Here is a 13,429-nt window from a genome sequence, read left to right as displayed (position 1 = left end):
CATTTTACCTTATTCTGCTTACAAGCAAATGATAATAATGTCCTTGACAGAGGTCCAAATATTCTCAAAATAGCAATCATGCTGCTACAGGGTAACATTTTCCTTGAAGCAGCAACGACAATAAGGTGGATTCAAGTGCTCATTTCAAAGTGCCCGCATGAAAAAGGGAAGATGGCTGGGAATTCTTGTTCTTGCTGGAATCCACCTACTTCCCCACACATTACACAACAGGAAGTCTGCTGGGACAATGTCAGCATGCGGTGTATGTTCAGTTTGGTGCTAGCGGGCCGGGGCGCTGCATCTTCTCCCGCTTGTGCGAGCCCTCAAGTATTCACAAGGACGACAAGCAGAAGGGAGAGTCTCTACAATCAGGGCGGCCCGCGGGCCAAATGTGGCCCGCAGGACACTAGTTTGAGGCCCCCGCCTTGATATGAAAGTTTAAGGTTTGATATGGATGCTGTATGGTATCATGTACCCAGAAAAAATTATTACGTTTGATTCATGTTCATGTTAAAGGTTAAATAACTGTTAATAGTTATCCTCCCTATCCGTGTGGAAGTGGTAAGTTTTTGGCTTTTTTTTTTTTAAGTTTGAAGGAAATACCTTGGAGGCTACCGTTTAGGTCACTAGCTCTCTAGTTTGCGAGTTGCGCAATATGTTGTAAATAAAAAGAGTATAAATGTGACTATAGTCGTGTTTTGTCATGTCTACAGGGCTCTAATAATGCTTTGTTCATTTTAATCTGAAAAAAATAATTTGTCTACGCACCAACTATATGTGGTTTCTTAAGTTTTTATTATTTGATGTTTTATTATTATTATATTTATTTATTACTGATTGATTGATTTTCTTTATTCTTGATTTGTTTATTTATTTTTCATCTTATTTTGTGTAGAAAAATAAAAATTAAGATATTTGAAAACAGTGGAATGTTTTATCAGCACTTTTATTGTAGAAAATCGGAACCAAAGCACTGAAAAAGTTTGTATATTTTTCTGTTTTTAAATAAATGTGCTTTTTTTTTGGAAAACCTGATGCGGCCCAGCCTCACCCAGACCCTAGCTCCAGTGGCCCCCCAAGTAAATTGAGTTTGAGACCCCTGCTCTACATGATCACAGAGGGATATGAATTCGGGTTTCCTGACCTTGTAAGCCTCTCCCTGGCGTGAAGCACTTGGTTTGATCGAAGGCCCGGGCGACCACCGGTCCTTTCAGCATGCTGGTGATGGAGTCCACCTGAGAAGAGTTTTTTTTAAATAAAACCGCTGATGTCCAAAAATAAGCATCAAATCCAGAGAATCCCACAGAGTGCCATTAGTTGTGCACAGTCGAAACTGCACTTTATTCACACTAATAAGAGGTTGTAAACACGGTTTACAGACAACCATAATGTACCCCAACCGGGCATCACCTGACTGAAAAGATGCTCCAGGAAGCTGTGGAGTTTCTTCTGCTTTTCATGGGACAGCCACACACTGGAGGCCATCTCGTCCCCTGCAGAGGTAATCACAGTTGATGAGTGACATAACAGAATAGCATGCACGGCCATTTTATTATATATGACCGTAAAGGCCCACAATCACTGACATAAGCTGGAGGCGGGGTTCACCCTGGACTGGTCGCCAGCCAATCACAGGGCACATATAGACAAACAACCATTCACACTCACATTCATACCTATGGACAATTTGGAGTCGCTAATTAACCTAGCATGTTAACCAAAACATTCCTTAACATTCATTGAACTTTCAGACCGTTTTAGTGTAGTAAATTTTTGATGATGTGTGTCTTTATTTGAGGAGCCCAGAGAGGGGCTAACGTCATTGCAGCACCCCAATGAATGCGTTGCTCAGATGCAATACAGTATGGGAAAAGGAGTTGTTTTTTTTAATATTCATATTGGTACATGTTTGTATATTTGAGTGTGAAGTTGCTTTATGATGACTTTAGTGACTGTTATATACAATATTTTTATACACTATACTGTTATATACAATCACAGGGCACATATAGACAAACAACCATTCACACTCACATTCATACCTATGGACAATTTGGAGTCGCTAATTAACCTAGCATGTTTTTGGAATGTGGGAGGAAACCGGAGTAAAACCCGGAGAAAACCCACGCATGCACGGGAAGAACATGCAAACTCCACACAGACATGGCTGAGGGTGGAATCGAACCCTGGTCTCCTAGCTGTGAGGTCTGCGCGCTAACCAATGGCGCACGATGCCGCCACATGATAACATAATAATAACACAGGCAACTCTGAACCACTGACGTCACTTCCTGACATGTATGTAAAGTTGACTATAGGGGTGTTATTTTATGTCTGGATGGCTCTAATGTTAAAAAACATATTTACAAAACGATAACCCCAACTACGAAAATATTCCATTTATAAAGAAATCCTACTTCACGAAAATTCACTTACCATGGTCGGGTCTGGAACCAATTAACAGTGATAAATGAGGGATTAGAGGGAGATGGCAGAGGGTGGAATTGAACCCGGGTCTCCGAGGTGCGAGGTCAGCGCGCCAACCACACATCCACCGGGACGGGACACCATTATCTTGCTATTCACTCATGTTTCCAGCTATTGATACCGTACGGTGTGTGTGTGTTGAGTCATTTGACCGAAAATACATCCAAGTATCATCTGGAGAGTATTCTCCCATGAGAATACACGGTAATAAGTAGCTCACTGTGAGATACGGCGTCTTGGATGGCTTGTGTAAATGCCTCTTTTAGCGTGAAGACAAATAAAACAGATGTTGAAGCGCACGTGTGAGACATACGTCTGATATTAGCAGTAGATTCCACCGGGTTATTATAGCAAACATCTGCCAAGCGTATTCTAAAAAGGGATTCATGGTGCATTAATTTTTTTCTTTTTTACTACGATTCTGACTGTACTGTACCCGAGTCCATGTCATCGCTGTGAACGTATGAGCTGCAATGGCTGCTACAGATGCTGGTGAAGGAGGCGATGGAGTTCCTGTTGCTGTTACAGTCACTGTGAAGAAACATTGATGTTATTCGTCAACATTGTGCTATCACATGATATATATATATATACGTATATATATATATATTTTTACTGTACCTGTACGAGTCCCTGTTGCTGATAGTGTCGTGTCCCGAGTCTTCCTGTTCGTCCCCCGCCACATTAAAACACACTTTCTTCCCGTTGCGCTCCCCCTTGTCGACATCGCTCTCAGCAGATATGAAGCTCTCCGGGCCCTTGGACTCAGACGGCGGAGGGTGGGTGATGGACGATAGAAGACTGAGCAGAAAAAAAGCATTTATGATTATTCTAGTTTTCTTAACTTAGAATAATTTTGTAGTATAATCCTGGATTCGGGTTCAATTCCACCCTCGGCCATCTCTGTGTGGAGATGGCCACATTCCAAAAAAACATGCTAGGTTAATTAGCGACTCCAAATTGTCCATAGGTATGAATGTGAGTGTGAATGGTTGTTTGTCTATATGTGCCCTGTGATTGGCTGGCCACCAGTCCAGGGTGTACCCCGCCTCTCGCCCGAAGACCGCTGGGATAGGTTTCCTCCCACATTCCAAAAACATGCTAGGTTAATTAGCGACTCCAAATTGTCCAATAGGTATGAATGTGAGTGTGAATGGTTGTTTGTCTATATGTGCCCTGTGATTGGCTGGCCACCAGTCCAGTGTGAACCCCGCCTCTCGCTCAAAGACGGCTGGGATAGGTTTCATCCCACATTCCAAAAACATGCTAGGTTAATTAGCGACTCCAAATTGTCCAATAGGTATGAATGTGAGTGTGAATGGTTGTTTGTCTATATGTGCCCTGTGATTGGCTGGCCACCGGTCGAGTGTGAACCCCGCCTCTCGCCCAAAGACGGCTGGGATAGGTTTCCTCCCACATTCCAAAAAAACATGCTAGGTTCATTAGCGACTCCAAATTGTCCATATGTATGAATGCGAGTGTGAATGGTTGTTTGTCTATATGTGTACTGTGATTGGCTGACGACCAGTCCAGTGTGAACCCCACCTCTCGGCCGAAGACTGCTGAGATAGGCTCCCTCCCACATTCCAAAAACATGCTAGGTTGCTAACATGCTAATTAGCGACTCTAAATTGTCCATAGGTATGAATGTGAGTGTGAATGGTTGTTTGTCTATATGTGCCCTATGATTGGCTGGCGACCAGTCCAGGGTGAACCCCGCCTCTCGCAAGAAGACGGCTGGGATAGGCTCCATCCCACATTCCAAAAAAACATGCTAGGTTAATTAGCGACTCCAAATTGTCCATAGGTATGAATGTGAGTGTGAATGGTTGTTTGTCTGTATGTGCCCTGTGATTGGCTGGCGACTAGTCCAGTGTGAACCCCGCCTCTCGCATGAAGACAGCTGGGATAGGCTCCAGCACTCCCGCGACCATCGTGAGGAAAAAGCAGTCGAAAATGAATGAATCCTGGAGTCTTGTATTCGGAGATACAAATTCTACTTGTGCGCCGAGTGTGGGCTCGAACAGCGGGCCAAACAAAACCCCCGACGTCTTTGGTTTCCGCACAGCGCCTCAGATGATGAGGGCTGTACATTATATTAATAAAGTTCAAACGTGTAGCAGGGATGGGGCGGTGGGGGATAGGCAGCTGTGTCAACACGTGGCGACGCTCCACGTTTCTCTTCGCTGTTACGGAGCCCGCTAGCTTGTATTCTATCGTGTGTGTGTGGGGGGGGGGGAGCGGCCCGGTGAGGATATTTGCACAGTTGTACTAACATGGCGGGACTGAAAGCTGATAAACGCTCGGCTGCACTATCTGACATGCAATGTGGCTTAAGATTTGTCCACCCGGTTACCATTTATTTTGATTGACAGCTCGCTATCAGCATGAAACTTGGCGGCGCTGGTGGTGCACGTGAACATTCACGTTAGGTGCAGATGCAATCATTTATTGGAACTTTCCGCTGTTCCGGTCCACTTGCATTGGGGTCAGGTGAGACAGTTGGCCGACTTAATCCAGCAGATGGAGCTACAGGACTCAAATGGATACTAAGACTTACTTCTAATGCTAACAGTATGCTAAATAAACAACTCCTCTATGCTACCTAAATGCTTTTTAGGGACCACCTCTCAATGCAAAAGCACTCAGCCTTATAAGGAAGTGAGAGTTTGGCTACTAATGTTAATTATGACCTCATTGTCAATGAGAGAGTGTTCACTAGCATGCAGAATGTGATTGTGTTAAATACAAGATACACGTTTAAAACAATCACGTCCAACCTCCGAGTTCATTACTGACAAGGTCCTGATGAGTATGCTCGTGTTAACACATCGCTGAGTAAAAGGTCAGCATCACATCGCACATGGATTATTTACAGCGCCGGGATGAGACGACACTTAATTGGCCCGGTGAGAGGAGCACAACAAGACTTATCGTAGCATCATCTCGCTATCATTCACCGAGTTCACCTCTCTGATATCCATCTTCTTATGCTAGGGGCTCATATTTTAGCATACCATTACTGTATGCAAAGTATACAAAAGTGGCTTGGTCTAGAGGCAGTGCCACTGAGGAAAAGACAGGAAGTAGAACTGGAGGTAGCAGAGATGCAGATGCTGAGGTTCTCATTGGGAGTGACCAGGATGGACAGGATCAGGAAGGAGTACATCATAGTATACAAAACTGGCCATGTTGTTTGGTCTAGAGACAGTGCCACTGAAGAAAAGACAGGAAGTAGAATTGGAGGTAGCAGAGATGCAGATGCTGAGGTTCTCATTGGCAGTAACCAGGATGGATAGGATCAGGAAGGAGTACATAATAGTATACACAACTTGGGTGAGACCAGCCATGTTGTTTGGTCTAGAAACATTGCCACTGAGGAAAAAACAGTAAGTAGAACCAGAGGTAGCAGAGATGGCGATGCTGAGGTTCTCATTGGGAGTGACCAGGATGGACAGGATCAGGAAGAGTACATCATAATATACAAAACTGGCCATGTTGTTTGGTCTAGAGACAGTGCCACTGAGGAAAAGACAGGAAGTAGAAGTACAGGTAGCAGAGATGCAGATCCTAAGGTTCTCATTGGGAGTGACCAGGATGGATAGGATCAGGAAGGAGTACATAATAGTATACAAAACTAGGGTGAGACCAGCCATGTTGTTTGGTCTAGAGACATTGCCACTGAGGAAAAAACAGCAAGTAGAACCAGAGGTAGCAGAGATGACGATGCTGAGGTTCTCATTGGGAGTGACCAGGATGGACAGGATCAGGAAGGAGTACATCATAGTATACAAAACTGGCGATGTTGTTTGGTCTAGAGACAGTGCCACTGAGGAAAAGACAGGAAGTAGAATTGGAGGTAGCAGAGATACGGATGCTGAGGCTCTCATTGGGAGTGACCAGGATGGATAGGATCAGGAAGAGTACATCATAATATACCAAACAGGCCTAGAGGTCTAGAGACAGTGCCACTGACAAAAAGACAAGAAGTAGAACAGGAGGTAGCAGAGATGCGGATGCTGAGGTTCTCATTGGGAGTGACCAGGATGGATAGGATCAGGAAGCAGTACATAATAGTATACAAAACTGGCCATGTTGTTTGGTCTAGAGACAGTGCCACTGAGGCAAAGACAGGACGTAGAAGTAGAGGTAGCAGAGATGCGGATGCTGAGGTTCTCATTGGGAGTGACCAGGATGAACAGGATCAGGAAGGAGTATATAATAGTATACAAAACTGGCCATGTTGTTTGGTCTAGAGGCCGTGCCACTGAGGAAAAGACAGGAAGTACAACTGGAGGTAGCAGAGATGCAGATGCTGAGGTTCTCATTGGGAGTGACCAGGATGGACAGGATCAGGAACGTGTACATGAGAGGGAGATGGTTCAGACATGTACAGAGAAGAGATTGTGAATATATTGGGAGAACAATGCCTATCGTATCTTATCATTACATTAATGAAAAAATAATAGCCAATTATATTCAGGGCTTCATTTCCTTTGGAGCAGTGTTTTCCGACTTCCTCTCTGTGTGTCTCCCAAACAATGAACTCATCACACAGCGAGCCAGGAAACACGTTTGCAACAATTAGACACCTGAAACATGAATGAAGCACAGTTGTGCGTACGCACTGCAGATGCACTCGTCGCGTTTCTCGTGCTAATGACCCCAATGTATGCTGCCAAGCGCCAGATGGAGGACACCGCTGAATGGCAGGCTTGCTCAACAATTTGGATCCCCAAATAAATATTACATCAAATCAAATAGACATCACACAGGCAGCCCTTCAACCTGACTGGAATAATAAACTTCATTTCACTCTTGTTTGGTTTTGGCAATTTGTACATGAAATGTTAGGGCGGATTTATCTCAGGCCTCGAGCAATTTTTCGCTAAACAAAAAACCTGACGTAGATGGAGTGCAGAGCCGGGGTGCATGACAGATAAATAAACACATGTGTGCATATGTTAAATCAGACTTTACATCCAGTATGTAATAAAAAATGCTTGAAAACAATGTAGGTAGTGTATTATCTAATATAGGCCACTCACTCATGAATATGGCCGCCGTGCGTCTCCATCTCCTTGACGACGGTGGCCAGTTTGTAGAGGAGCTTCTGGTAAGCATCCAAGACGAGCAGGTCTTCCTCTCGGAGTAAAAAACGCAGGCCGTGGCCCTCCGTCCTGCCTAGACTGTGCCCAGAAGGGGCCGCCATGGAGGTGATAGTGTGCTGGATTTGAACCATGGGGCCCAGCTTACCTGCAGAAACGTAAACAAAGCAGCCATTTTTAGAGGTATTTGTCTAAATACTGTATGTTATCTATTGTTTCGATTACTGGAAGCCAACAATGAATTCAGTATATTACAAGATATTTATATAACATGTATAATGCTTTTTGGTCTTGTCGCTATAGTGGAATTGTGTTTAGAAACATAATGTAAACAAGACATGACTTACTTTGTTATTTGGCAACTTGGTGGTCATTCTTCCTTGTTTTGTGTACCGGCGGGATAGCAACCCTTTGCAAAATGCGTTTATACCGTACTTTGAAGCTAAATGCTTCTCTGCAAAATTGTTCTTCCAAAGAAGTCATCAGTGAAATGATCACTGCAAAAGACAGAACTGCCTCTTGTCTTCTTCACTTGCTTAATCCGGTCTTAAACGTTCCTTTTTTGGAAAAAAAAAAAACATTTGGATGCTGTGAACATCCAGCAGCAACGCAACCTTTTGGCATGGCTACTCTTTTGATGAATAATGGCCATGTTGTTTGGTCTAGAGACAGTGCCACTGAGGAAAAGACAGGAAGTAGAAGTACAGGTAGCAGAGATGCGGGTGCTGAGGTTCTCATTGGGAGTGACCAGGATGGATAGGATCAGGAAGGAGTATATCATAGTATACAAAACTGGCCATGTTGTTTGGTCTAGAGACAGTGCCACTGAGGAAAATGCAGGAATTAGAACTGGAGGTAGCAGAGATGCGGATGCTGACGTACTCATTGGGAGTGACCAGAATGGATAGGATCAGGAAGGAGTACATCATAGTATACAAAATTGGCCATGTTGTTTGGTATAGAGACAGTGCCACTGAGGAAAAGACAGGAAGTAGAAGTACAGGTAGCAGAGATGCGGATGCTGACGTTCTCATTGGGAGTGACCAGGATGGATAGGATCAGGAAGGAGTACATCATAGTATACAAAACTGGCCATGTTGCTTGGTCTAGAGACAGTGCCATTGAGAAAAACACAGGAGGTAAAACTAGAGGTAGCAAAGATGCGGATGCTGAGGTTCTCATTGGGAGTGACCAGGATGGACAGGATCAGGAAGGAGTACATGATAGTATACAAAACTGGCCATGTTGTTTGGTCTAGAGACAGTGCCACTGAGGAAAAGACAGGAATTAGAACTGGAGGTCGCAGAGATGCGGATGCTGACGTTCTCATTGGGAGTGACCAGGATGGATAGGATCAGGAACGAGTACATAAGAGGGACATTACATGTTAGAGGCCTTGGAGATAAAGTCAGAGAGGCCAGACTGAGATGGTTCGGACAAGTCTTGAAGGTGTCACGTCGGACGTCCCGTCCGGAATGAGGCTAGAGCTAGCTCGTAATGGTTGAACTACTGATTATTTTTTTTGCTAATTTACAGTTCACTTCAGAAGATAATTACAAACAATATAGCGTTGAAGCACAACATCCAATCCCATCTCACCCTGCTCGGAGCCACCGCGTCCGCCTTTCTCCAGAGTGTTCTTCCTGTTGTCCAGCTGCACACCGAAGGCGCTGCCCAGAGAGGTGGTGGTCTTCGGGTAGGAGACCTCCATCATGTTAACGTGACAGTTAGTGGGGCAGAAGTCGCTGCTGTGGAGCGGGGACACCTTGCCCTTGGCCTGCTTAAACGTGGGCCACGCCCTGTTCTTCAACACCCGTGCAAACTGGTACAATGGAAGACAGAAAAAAAAGAGGAGGTCAATTATGGAATCACGTCTGTACAGATGACATCACGGGTGGATTCATCGGGAAAGAGAAGCGGGGAAACAAACACACACATGTAGGCATCGCGACATTGCAATGAATCAGTTCAAAGATTTTGTGTGAGGAGAACTCACACGTTGGATTGCGGCATTGTTCTATTCGTCGGCGGTTTCTGATGCTCTTTTGTAATGTCAACACACTCCACAAACAATGGCCGTGGTGGTTTCACTTTTAGATATGTTTTTGTTATTTATGCGATTAGTCATGCTTACAAATTGATGGCACATGTGTCGACAAAGCAGTAACAGGGCCACGCAGGAAGGGAAAAAAACACACACAAAAAAACCCTCGGAATTTCTGAAAAAAATGTACAAAAATTTCATTTGAGAGGCCAAAATAAATCAAATTTAATATTTAAATATTAAACAAAAATAAGATTTTTTTAATACAGTAGAATAAATTTACATATTGAAATACATATTTATAAAATGTTAGATGTGAATTTTCTTTTTTGAATAAAGTCGTAATATTCTGAAAAATATTTAATAAATAATAATAAATTTAATATATAACTATATGGGGGGGTAATATTGCAAGAACACGTTTTCAGGAAAAAATGCAACATTCCAAAAGCATACATCGGTAAAGTTGGAAAAATAAAAAAAAAACAAAAATAAAGTAAAAAAAAAAGGGAGGGATATTTTTTTTTGCAAAATATATAAATATAAATATAAATATAAATATAAATATAAATATAAATATAAATATAAATATAAATATAAATATAAATATAAATATAAATATAAATATAAATATAAATATAAATATTTTGCAAATAAATTGCTTTCCCCCCCTTTTTTTTTTACTTTATTTTTGTAAAATTCCAACTTTACCAATATATGCTTTTGGAATGTTTAATTTTTTCCTGAAAACGTGTTCTTGCAATATTACCCCCCCCCCCCAAAAAAACGTAATTATTTTTAATAATAATTTAACTTTTCATTGTGACTCTATGACTGAGTACAGTGTTGCATTTATGTGTAAAAAGATGGCGGTAAAGTGTATTCACACACACGTTACACACAATCCACCCACTGGTTTGTAGTTACAAAACATTTGTTCGGTATCACGTGGCGGCCATCCTGACTCGGACGCGATCCAGGCGATGCTGTGAGCGACTGCGTCAAAGGAAAACCTTCTAGCACCTTGAGCAACACGTGAAATCTAGATTTTAACGACGGTACTGAAAGCAAACACTTTGCCGCAGTTATCTCAGGGAGATTGAACACTGACCCGAGTGATACGATCCAGATGGACGGCGAAGAGGACCGCAAGGACCGCATCTCATGCGGGCCTCTGGAGACTTTGGGAACTATTCCAAAGCTGTGGGTTAACATCTCCCACTTCTGTCATTTCCTTCCCTTCTCCTTCTAATGACATTCTTTGCCGCTTCTGTCCTATCTGCCCCCCCCCACCCCCCCTTTTCCTTTCTCTGGAGGGGTCTAAGAAGGAATGTTGTGGAGCAGGAGAGATCTGACAGGAAAAAAAAAAGGGATGATTGTGTCTGAGCGGGGCTATTTATACACGACTGGTAATTAATACAAGACCAGCTTTAACGCCGTGAGACACATTTTGCACGCATCGGGATGACAGATTTTCCCAACACAGGCGACGTGAGCGACTGGCTGGAAAACACGGGATGGACAAAAGTATTGGGCCACCTGGCCGTTACACAAACTGCAGAGAAAAAGACTCAATTCTAACATGTTTTTGTACATGAGGTTTAGCAGCCTTTGACCAGATATAATATACAGACAGTAAAATATGGCGGTGGTAGTGTGATGGTCTGGGGCTGTTTTGCTGCTTCAAGACCAGAAAAACAAAAAGTCAAAGTCCTGATCTGAATCCTAAGCTGGAAAAGCCTCCAGTGTGGCTGAATGACAACAATTCTGTAAAGATGAGTGGGCCAAAATTCCTCCACAGTGTTGGAACAGACTCATTGCAAGTTATTGCTTTGTTGCAGTTGATGCTGCTAAGGGTGACCAAACTAGTTATTATGTTTAGGGTGCAATCACATTTCCACACGGAGCCATGTATGTTTGTTTGGTTTTTTTTGCATTGCATTTAAGCAGGGCGGCACAGTGGTCTAGTGGTTAGCACGCAGACCTCACAGCTAGGAGACCAGGGTTCAATTCCACCCTCGGCCATCTCTGTGTGGAGTTTGCATATTCGGGTTTTCTCCGGGTACTCCGGGTTTCCTCCCACATTCCAAAAACATGCTAGGTTAATTGGCGACTCCAAATTGTCCATAGGTATGAATGTGAGTGTGAATGGTTGTTTGTCTATATGTGCCCTGCGATTGGCTGGCAACCAGTCCAGGGTGTACCCCGCCTCTCGCCCGAGAGACAGACAGCTGGGATAGGCTCCGGCACCCCCGCGAGGAAAAGCGATAGAAAATGAATCAATAATTCAAAGCATAAAAATGGCTGTGAGACACACAAGCACCAGATCCTGATTGCCGAATAATCCCGAAAAAAAAAACAGGCTACTGCTATGACTTTGTGCTCTCCCAGCACTGGAACACATTTACAGTAACCCATCACAGTGTAAACATGACTGTAGGGGTGTTATTTCATATTTCGGAGGGCTCTAATAAAGCTCAGACAGGTTTTATAAGATCTGACTACAAAAAAAAAAATTCCATTCATAAAGAAGGAATCCTATTGTGTGGAAATTCACTGTTGGGTCTGGAACCAATTATCCAAAATAAACGAGGGATGACTGATTTACCTTCCTGTAGTTGGTAATGCGGCGGTTTATGTGCTCCACCCTCTCGCCGCACATGCCATCGAAGCACACCTGCAGCTCCTCCGGGATCACGTCACAGCTGGAGGTCAAGCTCCCGCACATCTGCACCAGGGTGTCGTCATTCCGGGCCAGCGCCTCCAGGATCTAGACAGAAGGAAGCCGATGAAACGGTGACGCATTTAAAAAAAAAAAAAAAAAAAAGCAGGGCGTATCTGTGGAAAGGCTACCTTGGCGGTGAGGCTGAAGAACCCCTTGGGCTCCACCATCTTCTCCATCACGTGACACTTGGTGCCGGCTGTGCTGTCGTACTCGTAGACTACTCCGTATTCCAGGTGGACGTTGTCGACAGTGAGGCTGACGTGGTCCTTCTTCCCGTCGATGATGGCGATGGTGTTGATTTTGTCCATCACCTCTGACAGATCGCAGAAGACAATTTTGTAGAATTGATTACATACAGGGCGGCACGGTGGTCGAGTGGTTAGCACGTAGTGTGAATGGTTGTTTGTCTATATGTGCCCTGTGATTGTATATAACAGTATAGTGTATAAAACAGTCACTAAAGTCATCATACAGCAACTTCACACTCAAATATACAAACATGTACCAATATAATACTAAAAAACAAACAACTCCTTTAAAGTTTTCCCATACTGTATTGCATCTGAGCAACGCATTCTGCAATGCTGCGATGACGTTAGCCCCTCTCTGGGTTCCTCAAATAAAGACACACATCATCAAAAGTATAAGATGTAGATGTATTTACTACACTAAAACGGTCTGAAAGTTTAATACTGGCACCATGTAAAAAAAATTAATAAATACAACATTAAATAAAAATACATTAACTGTGTAAGTTTTCTCCGGGTACTCCGATTTCCTCCCACATTCCAAAAACATGCTAGGTTAATTAGCGACTCCAAATTGTCCATAGGTATGAATGTGAGTGTGAATGGTTGTTTGTCTATATGTGCCCTGTGATGGTATATAACAGTATAGTGTATAAAAATATTGTATATAACAATATAACAGTCACTAAAGTCATCATACAGCAACTTCACACTCAAATATATAAACATGTACCAATATGAATATTAAAAAAACAACTTAAAAGGACTCCAAATTGTCCATAGGTATGAATGTGAGTGTGAATGGTTGTTTGTCTAT

At 43.2% G+C, this 13,429-nt stretch overlaps 1 protein-coding gene across 4 annotated transcripts in view; it reads right to left on the bottom strand.

Annotated features, from left to right (window-relative positions):
- The window catches only part of prex2 (phosphatidylinositol-3,4,5-trisphosphate-dependent Rac exchange factor 2), a 100,038-nt gene that overhangs the window by 25,743 nt on the left and 60,866 nt on the right, over positions 1-13,429 (bottom strand). For all 4 annotated transcript variants that reach the window (XM_058059628.2, XM_058059625.2, XM_058059630.2 and 1 more), the window contains 8 exons: positions 12,493-12,677; positions 12,248-12,409; positions 9,195-9,417; positions 7,536-7,743; positions 3,109-3,288; positions 2,924-3,018; positions 1,411-1,493; positions 1,145-1,235 (listed from right to left, as the gene is read on the bottom strand). In XM_058059628.2, coding sequence (XP_057915611.2) covers positions 1,145-1,235; positions 1,411-1,493; positions 2,924-3,018; positions 3,109-3,288; positions 7,536-7,743; positions 9,195-9,417; positions 12,248-12,409; positions 12,493-12,677 — 1,227 coding nt within the window. The remainder of the gene's footprint in view (positions 1-1,144; positions 1,236-1,410; positions 1,494-2,923; positions 3,019-3,108; positions 3,289-7,535; positions 7,744-9,194; positions 9,418-12,247; positions 12,410-12,492; positions 12,678-13,429) is intronic.

The sequence above is a fragment of the Doryrhamphus excisus genome, linkage group LG7, assembly GCF_037039965.1.
Source record: "Doryrhamphus excisus strain RoL-2023G ecotype Guam linkage group LG7, RoL_Dexc_Guam_v1.1, whole genome shotgun sequence".
In the NCBI taxonomy this organism is placed as follows: Eukaryota; Metazoa; Chordata; class Actinopteri; order Syngnathiformes; family Syngnathidae; genus Doryrhamphus; species Doryrhamphus excisus.
This window is presented reverse-complemented; position numbering and strand designations above follow the sequence as displayed.